Raw genomic sequence first — 16,186 nt, 5'->3', positions numbered from 1 at the left:
TCCTATAGTACTCTGTACTTTATAAGCCCTTTTTTCATCTTCTACTTTTTTTGTCGGACACAATGCTAGTTACTTCTTATTGTCATACTTCAGAGCAGAGACCTGTTCATCACAAAGTGAAAGGGCCTGTAAATACTGTAGTGAATCTGTGTACAGTCCTACGTTATGCAAAGCTCAGAGTTACATTGTGCTTTGTGTAGTTTCAGTACAGACTACCGCACTGTGTGTAGTATAAAAAGTACAACTCCTAGAATGCACCACAGGTGTGCTTGAGATAACAAACATCAAATTCTTTTACTGTGACATTAGAATGTTAAAAAATCTGGCTACATCAAAAGAGTGGTCCAAAAAGTTAAATGGTAACTATCATTTTCAAGCAACTTAATCTCATTAGAGCATGTAATCTGGATCAAAATGTAATGCACTATATTTTAAAATGTTGCTATTTTCTGTCTGAAAAAACTCTTGAAACCTCTCTCTTTTACCTAATTTACTGTTTCTAGGGAACATCTGTCCATAGATACCATCAGACAAAATGGGAGCATGCTGAGTGGAGAGAGAGGTTCTGTTCTCTCTTCACACAGTGAATGCAGGGGGAGGTGCTGATTTCCTCAGAGCTTTGTAGATGTATATTACAGCTTTTCTTGCCTGTACACTGCAGGCATCAAATGGACTCTGTAACTTCTTCAATGTAAGGGGAGTTTACTACATCTATATACCTGTGACTAGCTGTTTTTGTTACTGTTGATGGGATGTTAGTCATAGAAAGCAAGCAGCTTTCCTTATTGTGCTCTCATTTCCTCTTTTTCTGTCAGAGAACTTTTTAGCTGCGTTATGTCCTGTATTTGCAGTCCTGTATCCCTGGATCTCCTATATTATATTCTCTTGAGCTTTTCTAAGCTGTGTTTACATTGTTACAGTTACTCCTGACAGAATTATATGTAAATAAACCAATAGAAATAGTAATGTATGGGGGAGGGGTAGATTGCTCCTTAGTGTACACACCTAAAGCCTGAAACAGCAGAACAGTTTTGTACAGCCAGAGAACAAATTACCAAGCAAGACAAAGCTCATACTTCATCCTTTCAGGAAAACTCAAGTTCCCTTTAAGAGAAATGATTGTTGCCTTTCACAAACAAAGAAGAGGACAGAAAAAGATAGCAAGGGCTGTAGCATAGTTTACATGTTCAAATTTAAAGAAACACTGCTTATATTACTTAGTTGTGGCAGAAAAAGGAAAGCCAGTCTACCACCAGATTCCTGACGAGCCAGATGGTCAAATACCATTGAGTGCTTGTAAAAGATCTGCAGCAAGATTTGTTGGCAGTAGGCCATATACAGCCAGATTGCATGGTTAGGAAGAAGAGGTGGCACAACCCAGTTCTGATTCTAGTAGAGGTGGAACCCATTGGCTTCCAGCCTTATCACTTTTTGACTCTTAGGCCACATGCCACCTTCAAGCTACAGGGAAGTACCGTAAGTGTTAGGATCTCAGATACAGTACACTGGACTGACAATTCAGATTATGATGCAGCTAAAAAGATCCCTGACAAAGACAGAAATTTAAGCACAGTCAGTAAAGCTGTTTATGCTTCACCAATGGTAAAGACTTGCCTCCCAATTGCAATATTTGTGGTGTAAAAGTTTTTTCTATGATTATCTTAGACCCTTAGTGTTGAGACTGATACATACTTGCACAGAGCCTTTACAGCAGTGCACTATGCATTCCGCCAGTACATTACACTCTTGTACAGGCAATGTGCTGGATATATAGTAATGCTTCCTAATGCCACTGTATGTTTTGTGTTTTGACTGTGGCCACTTTCTACATGTTTTAGAGTATTTATTTCTCCTCGTAGTACAACATGCATAAAGATCAATATCGAAGTTGTGACAACGTCTCAGCCAAATCATCGGATAGTGATGTCAGCGATGTGTCAGCCATTTCCCGTACCAGTAGTGCCTCACGTCTCAGCAGCACAAGCTTTATGTCCGAGCAATCTGAGCGTCCAAGCAGAAGGCTCTGGTAAGTAAAAATGAAGGCTTTACATAAAGATATTCAAGTGTGTTTCACTTCCTCACTCTTTATGATCTCTGCTTTCTATCAGTAAATGGAACATTAATTGTTTATTTTAAAGGGATTTTTTAGTTTTAGACAAATATTGAGAGACAAACATTATTCTTATTATAATGAAAATTTTCCAATATACTTTCTGTATCAATTCCTCATAGTTTTCTAGATCTCTGCTTGCTTTGATGAATTCTGCTTACTCCCAGTGGATTAAAATCAGTCTATGGTCATGTGATGTACAGACAGGTGCACAGCTCGTTACCATACAGATGTCTGATTACTGTACTGTCACTGTAACAAGCTGTGCACCTCTGTGTCCATCACATGACCATGGAAGTAAGCAAAATGAAGACAGCAACAGATCTAGAAAACCAGGAAGAATTGATAAACAAGTGCATTGGAAAATTATATAACTTTCGATTATTCAAACAATATATTATCCCCATCACATGCCTTAAGCTCAGGCCCGCAGCCAGCGTGTGTCTGCGTTCCTGGCCTGTTAGCAGAAGTACCGTAAGTACTTCTGCAATTTGAAATGAACAGCATCGCCAAGCTCCTGCTTTCCTGCAGCGGCAGGAGCGTGGCGATGCTGCAGGTCCCGACACCCACCCCATTGTCTGTATGCCGGGTCCGGATGCCGGGTCTGTAATTATAATGGCGTCGTCCTGCTGCAGAGCGGTCGCCATAGCAACCGGGTCTCTGCTGTAACTCTCACAGCGGAGATGCCAGAGCTAATGGCTGCGATCTCTGATCGCAGGCATCAAAGTCCTTCCCCCCCCAAAAAAAAAAAAAGTTTAAAATGAGCCTTGGGCTGGTCCCCATCGGCCCTATACCTTTAGAGTTGCAGGCTGGCTCCTGCGCGGCGAGGTCACAGGAGCCGACCTGTTCTGGTGACAGCCGGGAGCCTAATGAAGGCTCCCAGGCCTGCCATAGCAATATTACTATTACAGCTGGTCTATGACCATCCACAATAGTAATGTATAATATCTCCCATAGACGGCAATACACATGTATGATTGCAGGTTCAAGTCACCTAAGGGGGAGCTAATAAAATAGTAAAAAAAAAGAGGCTATAAAAAATATAATAAAAAAATAAAATAAATAAACGTTCTAAATTACTCCTTTCCCTAGAATACATATAAGGGCGGGTTCACACCAGCGCCCGATCTCCGTTATGCAGGTTTCCATTTTCTGTCGGCAGAAGATGGAAACCGACATTCACTGTCCACCAGTGAGTGCCTGTGAGTGACTTCTGCTCTCCGTGGCGAAACCATTTTTTTTTTTAACCGGGCACAAATTCCCGCACTTTGTGTCCGGTTAAAAAAAAAAAAATGGTTTCACCGCAGAGAGCAGAAGACACTCATGGGCGGACACTTTTCAAACCCATGAATGGGTTTGAAAACTGCCTGCCGATTTCCGTCTCCTGCACGGTTTCTCGGGCAGGAAACGGAAACCTGCATAAAGGAGATCGGGCGCTGGTGTGAACCCGCCTTCAAAATAGAAAATTACCGTGAAACACATACACATTAGGTATACCTGTGTCTAAAAGTGCCTGGTCTACTGAATATAGGGTATCTGCAGTGCTCCTATTCTGTAGGGAAGGGGTTAATAGGAGCACTGCAGATACCCTATATTCAGCCAGGCTCAGTTCCAAATGGGGGGGGGGGACCCCCAGTTCTCAAGCTCAGGGAAGGGGCAGACAGACAACCAAAACACCCCCTCCCCTTCCCCAGCACCCAGCATCTACTGCACCCAAAAATTCTGGCCATTTTAATTTTTGAAATTTTCCAGTAGCTGCTGCATTTCCCCCCCTTGGCTTATACTCGAGTCAATAAGTTTTCCCAGCTTTGTTGTGGTAAAATTAGGGGCCTCGGCTTATATTCAAGTCGGCTTATACGCGAGTATATACGGTAATCCTTATAATTATGAAATACAGAACAGAGATGTCTTGTAATTTATAGAAAGCTTACCCCTCTAGAAGGTTATGACATATTTTATATTCTCATAATGTGTTTGTGGTGGAAGACGGATCTAAGCAACTTGGGTACCTGTTAACTGATTCCTTGTGAAGATCTGAACCCCCCAGGCATAGTAGTATGCTCATAGTGAATGTAAGATCAGACACACATGAGATATCCAGTCATTATTCTATACGTGTCTGTAGTGGAGTAAACCCTGTGGTAAATTGATCTGAGATGTCATGAAGAACAGAGAATAAAATGACAAAACATAGTATTATTGTTTAATGATTATTTATTAAATTTGATACTGTATTACTGACACTTCAGAAAACAGCAGTATTTTACAGATAAGAATGACGGATGACATAACTGGGGGTACTAGATGTCAGTCAGCTACATAGCTACTGGCCATATCAGTTCTGAAAAAAAAACCAGGGAGGAATAATGGTTACAGACACTACCCATATCCTAAAGTGACAATCACCAACCTTAATAGGCATATTTCAAATTCTTTTGCAACTTCTTTTTGTGTTACTTGTTAAGGAGGTCATCTGGACAAGCTGTATGCAGCATCTGTCTTCTCTGGTTAATAGAAGAAGCCATTAAATGGTGCTTGAGTTTTCATAAAAAGTTGTGCAGGGTCTTGCTGGGCACTCTATTCTATGACTGTATAAGCCTTCATACATGATGTTCTATCAGTTGCTAATAGTCAAATTATGGCTGAAACATATGTTTAATTTCTATCTAAGACTGCAGGCATATATAGTGAGGAGCAATCTGCCTATGCATTGCTGATAATATTCTGTCAAGAATAACTATTAGGGTGCATTCACACGATGTATTTTGGCTCGTAATCTGGCACGTCTATACCGCGGGAGCTTTTGCGGGCTGTATACGCTCCCATTGATTTCAATGGGAGCCAGGATCGTATACGCGGCTCTATTTTGCGCCCGTGATTTTACGGCCGCAAAATAGCACCACGTATATAAATTGCAAATAAATACCTTTGAAAAACCCAAGTGACAGTGGACTGACAATTCAGGAAAAATCCATGCAATTAAACAGATAAAATATAAGGAAAATAATATGTATGAACAAAATTAGTAAAGCTGCTTGCTGTCTTTCAATAATATATGTAACCAGTCAAGCAGCCAGAAGCAGATACAATTCTAGAAAATACTTTTCTTACATTGTGACGCTAGGTTCACACTAGCGTTTAGGCAGCATTCGGGCAACCCGTTCAAGATTTCTATTGCAACCAGCAAAGAGAAAAGTCCTGCAAGGAGGACTTCTCTGCACCGATTTCAATATAAAATATAGTCCATGGGATTCAGGGGTTTCCAAGTCTAACCACTTTTTCGGCATATAGAGTTTTAATCTTTCAGGTCCTTAAGCGAACCAGAAAGACAGAAACCTGAATTCCAGTGTGAACCTAGCATTACCTGCGAAATTTTCTGGATACTCACACACCAGCAGTTTGCAGAGATGTCCATATAGTACATGTTGTGAGCAGAATCAAGCCCTCCCATCTCCATTCACTGTGCAGAGAGAAAAGGACTGCCCTATACACTTACTGAGATTAATTAGTCAAAATTTAATGTATCTAGGGACAGACTTCCTTAGTAACAAGAGTGAACAGTAAATTAGCTAGAAGTGAGATACCTAGTGGAAGGATATTTAGAGAGGCTTTTCAGGCAGAAAGCTGTCACATTTTTAATTAAAGGAGCTCTATCATTTGTAAATTGCGTTTTTACATAGTGATATGCCTGAATTGCCTTTAAAAAGGCTATTCAGGTGCTGCTGGTAGATTTTGAAAAGGCCCCCATGGTTTTTTTTACATATCGGTAAAACTGATATGTAAATGAACCTCTCTGTGCACCCTGGCCATTCCCCAAGCCATCGTGCACCCTCCCTGTGTCATACCTTGATAACGCCCCATCCTTTGCTTGTACTCCAAGATGCCCTCCTCTTCTGTAAGTGCTATATTGGTTTTCACTATACTTTTGATCGTTTTATGTTATTATAAGCTGTACCGTTTATTGTTTATATCCATTCAGGATGCAAGGCAGACGGATGGGATATTCAGGGAGAACCATTACTAAGAGCACAAGTGTAAGTGGAGAGATCTACAAGCTAGAACATAATGATGGAAGCCAGTCTGATACAGCTGTGGGTACCGTTATGACATGTGGAAAGAAAAGAAGACCAAGCTTGAGTGCCAAAGTTGTTGCCATAGTGTCCCGTAGAAGTAGAAGCACATCACAACTTAGCCAAACAGGTGAGTGGTGATGTTTTTTCCTACTTTCTTAACGGTGAATTGTATTTCCCATTATTAATCCACAGGAACAGGTTTGGGAAAATAAGAAGAAATATTTTGTATTTTAATGAGCATATTGTATGTCACTTTTTATAGGACTTATGGTATATGTACAATTCTTTACAGGAATTCATATGAGATCTAATATCAGACCTGATGTACAGTAAATATTTGATAGTAGTATTTCTCTTTTTATCTTCAAGTGAAGTAGCTGATACGCATCATATTGTTATGGGGCTGGGCACTGCTCTCTCGTTTCTTAAAACTTTACTGCCAGGGACTTGTGCGTAGTACTTGAATTTACGATTTTGCCTTTATTCATTGTGGCAGCTTTCTGTGGAATCAAATCTGCTGCTGCCACCATCTGTACATCTGGGAAATGTTTTTACTGATCGGAACTTGATGTCACACACATATCACCTTCTGTATTACTCTACTGGTAATGAATTCATTGCACTTATTCTAAAACAGCTGGGTAAACAATGATGTAGTGAACCACAGTTGTGCTCAGATTATTTGGTAAATGGGACGATTGACACTTTTTTTGTCAAAATATATTTATTTTCAATAGTAAGTGGTGAAAATCACCCAAGAACTTTGATGTATGAGTGTTAGTATTGAGTATTGATGTTTTTGCCTTGGAAGGTGTTTTTAGAATTTTACCAAGTGCCTTATTTAGGTCTTAGTAATACATACTGTAGTGGATTTATGTACTCATTTACTTTGTTACTGTGTTTTTGAAGCAATGCTATAGTAGGGCACCTTACGTATAAAATACTAAAACAGATTTGATTCTACATGTATAGTTACAACCTACATACAGTAAAGGAAATATTTGATCCCTTGCTGATTTTGTAAGTTTGGCCACTGACAAAGACATGAACAGTCTATAAGGGTAGGTTCATTTTAATATAAGGAAAATGTTTGTTAGTGACACATAGAATATCAAAAATAAAATCCAGAAAATCACATTGTATAAATTGTATAAATGTATTTGTATTTTGCATAGAGAAATAAGTATTTGATCCCTCTGGCAAACAAGACTTAGTATTTAGTGGCAAAACCCTTGTTGACGCGCACAAGTAGTCAGACAGTTTTTGTAGTTGATGATGAGGTTTGAGCGCATATCAGGAGGAATTTTGGTCCACTCCGCAGATCACCTCTAAATCATTAAGATTTAGAGATTGTCGCTTGGCAACTTGGAGCTTCACTTCCATCCATAAGTTTTCTATGGGATTAAGATCTGGAGACTGGTTAGGCCACTCCATAACCTTAATGTGCTTCTTTTTGAGCCACTCCTTTGTTGCCTTGGCTGTATGTTTTGGGTCATTGTCCTGCTGGAAGACCCAGCCACGACCCATTTTTAATGGGACCATTAATAGTATCTAGATGTCTTAGTGTCTGCAGCAGCTCCATTCGCCTGTATACAGAGCCTAAGGCTAATTGTGCCAGGTAACCACTCTAGCCAATTACAGGCCTCAGCGGTCACATCTTCACAAAAGACACGTCACAGCAGTCACTTCCTGTTTGTGACTGTTGAGGCCTGTGATAGTCTGTAGCTGTGCCCTCTTATAAATGGGATGTCACTGGAGAAAACTGAAGTTTTTGCCGTTGGAAATGGTGGCCCAGGGAGAGATGATTATCGCTGTGTTATATTTATGGCTCCAATAGCAGCAGTTTTAAATAATAAAAATATGATTTGGACAACCCCTACAACCCTATTACATGTTGTATAGAATCATTTGAGACATATCTTTACCCCTTTTGTTTTTACGAAAAGCTACAACCATCTGCCTAGTGTGAGTCTGTCCTAAGGACAGGAAAAAAGTATTTGCTGCCGATGTACTTAGTTCACTAGGGATGACCAATAATAGGTAATATAGTAATGGGCTTTTGGCTCCAAGATGTTTTATTGTATGTTCAACTGTAGTAGATTTTTCAGGAAAAATGTAGCAGCCATAGGTCATTTCTGCAACAGATCTGTCATGTGAAGTTACAGTTAGGTCGTCATAGCACCATAGCTAATACATGTGTGTGTGTGTGTGTCTATCTATCTATCTATATAGAAGAAAATTCAGACAGCACCTCCCAATGTGAACAGGTGCAAGCTACCGTGGCAAAATACATACAAACAGAAAAATATAGCAGCACTCTGACACAGCACAAAGGCTATAAGGAACAAAGAAAAACTATAAAAATACTATAAACTAAATATATAAATAAATTTGAGGTACTTCGTTGTACATATTTGATCAAACAGTAGGAAGCCCACCTGTCCCGACAAGGCGACCTCCAGGAGAGTATTAGTGTAGGGTCCTACCTTAATGAGGTCGCCTTGTCGGGGCGATTAAATAGATCTCTGCAATTGAAAGAGTGCAAGTCCAAATAGAGGGAACACATATTTTTATGTGTTAATAATAGCAGTAAAGCAGTTTCTATCTCTGTTCTTTATATGGTCTGGTGTTGTGTCAGAGTGCTGCTGCATTTTTTGTATTCATCATATATATAATGTACAATTCCCATAAGTCTTCTACGGATCAATACTTAAAAAAAATATTTAAATATTTGCATTTCTATAAAATCTGCAAGCTAATTGAAAAAAGTTTGGACGCATTTTAATAATCTATTCTCAGGAGACTGTTTAATCACATCCAGATGAAAAGCAAATATATTTTTTAAAGACTGTTATCAAAATTAGGTCAGTGAGTTTCAGCCTGCGTACGATTATATAAGTTTCAATTCAAAGATCTTAAAAGCTTGCTATGTCATTGCCCTAAGCAAATTCAAGTAGAATGAAGCTACGGATGAGGACAGGCTTTAAGTGGCCTCCTTTTTAATCTGCCTTAAAACTCCGAAATAGTTGGCTACACAGCAGAATGCTGGTCACGACTAGAGAGATAAGGGAAAGGTAAGAAAATTCCTTTCAATTGATATACTGTTATCGCTGTTTAATCAAATCTGACATGTTATTTCTCAGGGGTTTGAGAATTTGTATCCTTGGTTGTCACCAGACCACAAGAATATTCTTTATTTAGTCACTTTACGTATCTGTTACAATTACATTGAGTTGGATCTTGTTGTTTCACATCTCTATGGGCCATTAGTGTGGGTTTGCAGATCCTGTCAGAACTATATCAGTATGGCTGGTTTATGTCAATAGGTAATCTGTTTAGTGATCTCGCAAACTGGAGGAAGTGAGTTTTATTTTTATGGAAAATATCCCATCCAGTCATCCATTCATCCATTCATGGGGACTGATAGCTAGGTGTGTAACTCCAGCCGTAGTAAATAGTTGAGCATTGATTTATTATATCCTACTATCTGGGTACAGGGAATACAGAGGCTCAAATTGGTAAGGAATCTGGTGCCTTGTGCATGTAATGTAGCTCTCTTTGGGTGGTCAAAAAGTCAGTCTGCTGTATATAAGTTCTATTGTGTTTTGAGAAGGTACTGTATCTATAGCAATAGACAAAATATATACATGATGTGTTTTATGGCTCTTAATAAATAAGTGATCGCTTTTAACAATTTGACTTCTGTTCATATGTTGTTGCAGAAATATAAATATACAGCTTCAGTCCAGTATTTGCAGATCTATTCAGTGTTCTTTACATCTTTAGAAGCTTTTTACAGAATGGTATCATCAATGTATTCTGTGTGTATAATGACATTTGAGTGAAATTTCAGAAAACAGAACTATGTAGGGTTGTTTTAAGAAATATATTTTACTTGGAATGTACTATCCTAAAACACGTCTGTTGCCAGAATAACTTGGGTGGGAATGAATAAAAAGAATGGGTTTTCTGGTACATGAAAATTAATATCTTTGGTCTTAAAACATGCTAGTATTGTATCTTTTGAGCCCACAAGTAATGTGTGTTCTGTTGATTTTATGTACAGTTACGCTAGGTTCACACCTGCGTTCACGGTCTACGTTCTATGGTTTCCGTCTTCTGCATGCCAGAAGACAGAAACCACAGACCGGGTCCGGCCGTGCGTGGCGGTGAGCGTTTTAGGCTCTCCGCCGCGAAACCGGATTTTTTTATCCGGACACAGAGTACTGCATGTCCAACTCTGTGTCCGGATTATAAAACCCGGTTTCGCGGCGGAGAGCGCAAAACGCTCACCGCCGCTCATGGCCGGACATCTCTCTCACCCATTCAAATGAATGGGTGAGAAAGAATCCTGCAGGTTTCCGTCTCCTGCCTCTGTTTTAGGCAGGAAACGGAAACCTCAAGTACGGACACCTGGGCGCAGATGTGAACGAGCCCTTACATTGTTTTATATTTTATGTATACTTACAGTTTATGAAACATGTAGAATATCGTAAGTTTGTTATACAGAAAGCGTTTGTTCCTAAGGAAGGAGACTCAGAAAATCATTAATGCAGTCTTTGAAGGTTGTGAATTTGATGACCTAAACCTTAGAATAGGTCATCAATATCAGATTGCTGGGAAGTCTGAAACCTAGCACCCCAGTGATCAGCTGTGATTGGGCCACAAAGACAGTTATTGTTTCAGATAGTGTTATAAGTCTCCCCCATTGGGTACATAGCCAGGCATTCTGGATACTGAGTTTCAGTAAACTGTCTCTACGGCTACACAATGTACAGAGTTGCGTACCCCCAACGCCACACACTTTTTTTTTATGGTGAGGCTATTAATATTAACTGATTGTTTGGGGTGATGGACATCTTTAATATGATATTTATAACCCTCCCTAAGGATAAGTTATCAACATCAAAATCCTGTTAATACCCTTTAAGGAATCAGTATTAGATTATGTTAGAGCAAGAAAGAAATTTCCAGATGGAATGAAATGTAATTTTCATTGATGTTACTATTATTATGATATTTTTATTTACAGAAATTAAAAACCTTTTAATAATTTTAAAAGTTTAATTGGTAACAGAAGATAGACTAAATTGTCCAGCTATTGTGATCGCTGCGGAGCCCACTGATTATCAAGTTCAACAAGATAGGCAGTAACTTGCTGTGACTGGATAACCCCTTTTAAAAACCCAATATGTCTTTTATTTACATTAGCCAAAGTAGGCAGATGGAGACAGTCTGCATGCCATTATGGAGGTACTCTGACCAATTGTGAGTCTTTGGGCTGTTGTAGTGGGGGAGGGGGGCTTGAGCAGGAGACATACCTTAGTTTGCTATGTGTGACATAGAACTAAGCTTAAATATACTTGCCATGACAATAGTTCCACTTTCCTCACAGCCTAGGATTACAACCCACAAACCAGTTCTGCATACCCACAACTCAGTGAAGGTGATTGATATCCAGCACCAATTTGAAGTTCTTAGGTTACCAGTGCTGGATATCCATCATCTTCACTGCAACAGTTGACTGACACATAGCAGACACAGAGCTTTTCTTCCTCTGTCATCTTACTGGGTTCTGCACTGCCACATATAACAAAGCTATAGAACATATAGAACAGCTTCTGCTTTCCTTACTAACTTCTCCCTGGAAAAAACTGGGTGGATGGAACTGTCCTTTTCTTAATACAAGCTAACTGGAGCTCTGGAAGAGCTACTTTTGCGCAGCATGTTGATTTGTTGGTCTAAAGACCAGGTGAACGGCAGTAATGGTGATGGAAGACTCCTAGAAATCCGGGGGCAGCTAACATGTCTGCATTAGTACACCATCACATGGACAGCTCTAAACTGTACAATATCTACTTGCTGTAAGACCATGTAATCCTTCATCTCTGTATATTCTTCTAAATAAATAAGAGACTGTGAGTATAAAGTTTCTCCTTCCCTGTGTGACAGGTACAGCCTGCTTTTTAGTAGTTAGCAACAGAAGTTTCTGCCTCCATGGTCCACCTGTGGGGTATCATCCATACATACTGTATATTATAGTACCAAAAATGCTATCTGCTATTTTTGGAACTCCCATACAAGTCGCACACATGCACACGATCTGTCTATTCACTATGGCTGCTAATGGCGGTCAGGGGATCCCAGTTCTCAGCCCAGAGAAGGTGAGGAACATGAAAAACACTGTTACTTAACTCTTCTTTGCTCCGGCAGTCTGCGGGCCTGTTTGACGTCCCAGATGTCACGTGGACCAGGCCAGCGTCATTATGTTTCAGAACGCCAGCTTGACTCACATGACGTCTGGTCCAAGACTGATGATGGCCGAAAGTAGCGGGGAGTGCACCAGATCCAGGGAGAGGTAAGTGACATTGTTTTTTATGTTTGTATCCTCCCATGGGTCTCTGATCATGATACTCTGATAATAATTATTATATAATAATATAATAATTGTGTGAAGGGACCACTATGGAGCATAATACTGTGTGCACGGGCCACTATGGGTTATAGATCATTAGTCCACCGTCAAGGAATGTATAGACCACTAGTCCAGCCTTGTAATTGTATGGAACATTAGACTGTGCTGAGGGAGTATATAGATCATTATTTCACCCTCAGAGGTTGTATATATTATTAGTCCTCCCTCGGGGAGTCTACAGATTATTAGTTTAGCCTCAGATTATAAAGAACATTAGACCTTGCTGAGAGAGTGTAGTTTATTAGTGTACAATCAGGGAGTCTATAAATCATTAGTTCATTCTCAGGGGTTATGTAGATCATTAGTCCACCTTCAGGGAGTGTATAGCTCATTAGTCTACCTTCAGAGCGTGTATAGATCATTAGACCACAATTAGTAATGTACGGCTCACAATTCAGCTGTAATATCGAAACTGTATTGTGAAGGGAAATCACATCTCAGTGTGTCTAGTCATCCAAACTACCTTCATTGTAGAAATATGTGATGCAGGTACTACAATTCCCATAATTACACCCACAGTTAGGACTAGATTTGCAACTGTTGTATGGTTCATATAATATGAATTACCGGTAATACAACTGTGAATGACTATGAATGCGCTCTAATGTCTCGCTATTTATTAAAGGGGTTCTCCCATCTGAAGGATCGTGTATGTATACTGATAGCTTATGGAGAGATCAGGGGTTTAATGGGCAAATAATGTGTAGGACAGAGGGGACCACCTGGAGAGGAATTTGAAGTTGAATTCCTGTGCCTAAGGCTTGGTTCACACATCAGTATGCCATCCATCTGTTTGAATTCAGTTTGAGACTTTAAAACGACTGATTGCATACTGACACCTTTTTATGCCGATAGTCCCCTAGAAGACAGATAAGGGGATTAAAAGTAGCAATTGTAAACAGAGTAGAGATAGGGAGATATACTAAATGTACTTATCTCATATAATAAATGTCCTTATCTCTACTCTGTTTACTATTTTCTACTTTTAATCCCCTTATCTGTCCTCTAGGGGATGGACACAGCATTTGCTATCAGCATAAAAAGGTGTCAGTATGCATACAGTATGTGCATCAGTCTATTTTAAAGTCTCAAACTGAATTCAAATGGACGGATGGCATACTGATGTGTGAACCAAGCATTACAAGACAATTTATGGCAGAAGTGGAAGGCAGCATGCCCCACGTGTAATGGAAGTCCCAATTTCTCTCTCTCCCAGCCAGTGACATAAGCTGGTTTGGCAGAGTCTTCATTGACCACGATAGATAGTGGAGGCATTTTGGGGCCCACACATATTCTCTCCAGTGGATAGAGGGGCTGGCGCAGATTATTTGCTGTTTCCAGGGAGGAGTAGAAGTACTGACAGTGTGTAGCCTAAGACCTTTGCTCTGGCACAAGCTCCATATAAGGGAGCAAGGTGGTAAGAGATAGCACTTTGAGGAATGCAACAGGGGGCTGGAAAATATTGCGGGTCAGAATGGTGAAGTGTACGACTATTAGGAAGTCTGGGTTGCTCGAAATGTGACTCAACAGGCCATTGTTGGTGAAAAATGTAGCCATAGCGCGGTATGAGCGACACATGCCAACTACTTACTGAGCTATAAACGGAAGTTTTAATACAGATCTGCCCAACCGAAGGTGTCTATGGAGCCGCAGAAGGGAGGTAAGAGGCAATGGGCTCAGCGAGTCCTCCAGGGCAACCCAGAGTTTGGTAACAGAAGAGTGATGCCACAGAATACATGCTACAACAGTAGCGAGATAGTAAAGAGAGCAGTCAAGGACTGCCAGACCCCTTATGGGTTTGGGTTTGGTAAGGACCCGTCTGGCAATCCTAGGCGATTTCCTAACCCAGATAAATCTAGTGAAGGCTTTTTTGATAGATAAGAAGAACTCTTTTGAGAGGACCATCTGAAAGAGATACAACAGTCTGGGGGGCACATTCTTTTTTCAGAAAGTTGATGCGTACCAACCGTGAGATTCTCTTGCAAATTATGCTTTTTAACAAATTCACCTCTTATTGACTTTTATAATCTTATAACTCATTCTTAGTAAACACACTATTGAAAAGTAAAACTACTACTAAGGGCTCGTTCACATCTGCGCCCAGGTGTCCGTTCTGCAGGTTTCCATTTCCTGCATAAAACAGAGCAGAATACGGAAACCTGCAGGAGTCTTTCTCACCCATTCATTTGAATGGGTGAGAAAGCTGTCCGGCCGTGAGCGCCGGTGAGCGTTTTGCGCTCTCCGCCGCGAAACCGGGTTTTTTAATCCGGACACAGAGTCGGACATGCAGTACTCTGTGTCCGGATTAAAAAATCCGGTTTCGCGGAGGAGAGCATTAAACGCTCACCGCCGCTCACGGCTGGACCCGGTCTGTGCTTTCTGCATGCCAGAAGACGGAAAGCACAGAACGGAGAGTAGAACGCAGGTGTGAACCTAGCGTAAAGTTAATTTTTGCATTGCACGCATATTGTTTGCAGAATTAATTTAAAATCAGTCTATAAACAATGATTGGAATTAATAAAACAAATTGTGACACAAAGAGCAGTTTTCTGTAGCATACTTATTCCAGCTCTTTTTTTTTTTTAGCTGTAAAATTACTCATAAATCTTCAATAGTTGCCAGCCAATGATTGTTCAGCCTACAACTATTCTTCCTGACTGTACATAGGGTACACTTGTCTGAATTGGTGTTTCACTGCAGAAAGGAGAGCAATGCTAGCTATAAACTTTTCTGGTAGAAATGCAAAGCAATTGGGTTTGGCCAACAGCTATTTTGCTTGACTCTCCTACACACATTTGCTCGAACCAAGCAGTGTATTAGCTGCTTACTAGACGAGAGGAAAAAGCTAGATTAATACTGATATGTTCTTCCTCCTGAAGAGTCAAGAGGCCCCCATACACATGACATAGTCATTCAATGCCTCCAAAATTGGTGGTTCAGACAACATTCTTACATATGCTACACTGTCTACCAATAAGTATTTGAACACCTGTGGTAGAGTAGAAAAACAACATTTATTCATATTCATGAGCGGCAATTACAGCCTTTAACCCTCAGGGGCATGCTTTCCACAAGTCCTTGTATGACGGCTAGTGGTATTTTATTCCATTCGCCTTGGAGAAGACAGGTAAGTTCTTTCACCGATTTTGGGCAGCTGCTGCACACCTTAGGGTTCAAGTCTGGGCTCTGGGCAGGCCAGTCCAGTCAGATAACCTGATTGTCCCTATACCAAGCCATGGTAGACCTCGCTACATGACAGCTAGCATTGTCATCCTGGAAGTAACATTTGTCAGGTCTGTGGGACCCAACAATTACCCCTTTCTCGAAATCGGACAACTCTGCACTTCATGGCATCTTGCATGCGACTAATGCCAATGCTGTTTCCTACATGATGTTTAACGGTGGAAGGCGTGACGTACATCACAACCGCAGATATCTTCATTTGCATGGGTGTCCAAATACTTATTGGTAGACAGTGTATATGGGGACCTGTCCTCCATTAAAATAAATCCCATTCAGACAATAATT

The 16,186-nt window shown here is 40.3% G+C and overlaps 1 protein-coding gene across 13 annotated transcripts in view; it reads left to right on the top strand.

The window, feature by feature from the left end:
• RIMS1 (regulating synaptic membrane exocytosis 1) overlaps positions 1-16,186 on the top strand; it is a 340,018-nt gene that overhangs the window by 256,916 nt on the left and 66,916 nt on the right. For 7 of the 13 annotated variants that reach the window (XM_075268323.1, XM_075268322.1, XM_075268325.1 and 4 more), the window contains 2 exons: positions 1,860-2,026; positions 6,090-6,310. The exons of 5 other annotated variants lie outside the window; for them this stretch is intronic. In XM_075268323.1, the coding sequence (XP_075124424.1) occupies positions 1,860-2,026; positions 6,090-6,310 (388 nt within the window). Of the gene's footprint in view, positions 1-1,859; positions 2,027-6,089; positions 6,311-9,140; positions 9,258-16,186 lie in introns of those variants that run through there. One more of the 13 variants, XM_075268334.1, reaches the window with a different exon arrangement.

This window comes from Leptodactylus fuscus, chromosome 3, assembly GCF_031893055.1.
Source record: "Leptodactylus fuscus isolate aLepFus1 chromosome 3, aLepFus1.hap2, whole genome shotgun sequence".
NCBI lineage: Eukaryota > Metazoa > Chordata > Amphibia > Anura > Leptodactylidae > Leptodactylus > Leptodactylus fuscus.
This window is presented reverse-complemented; position numbering and strand designations above follow the sequence as displayed.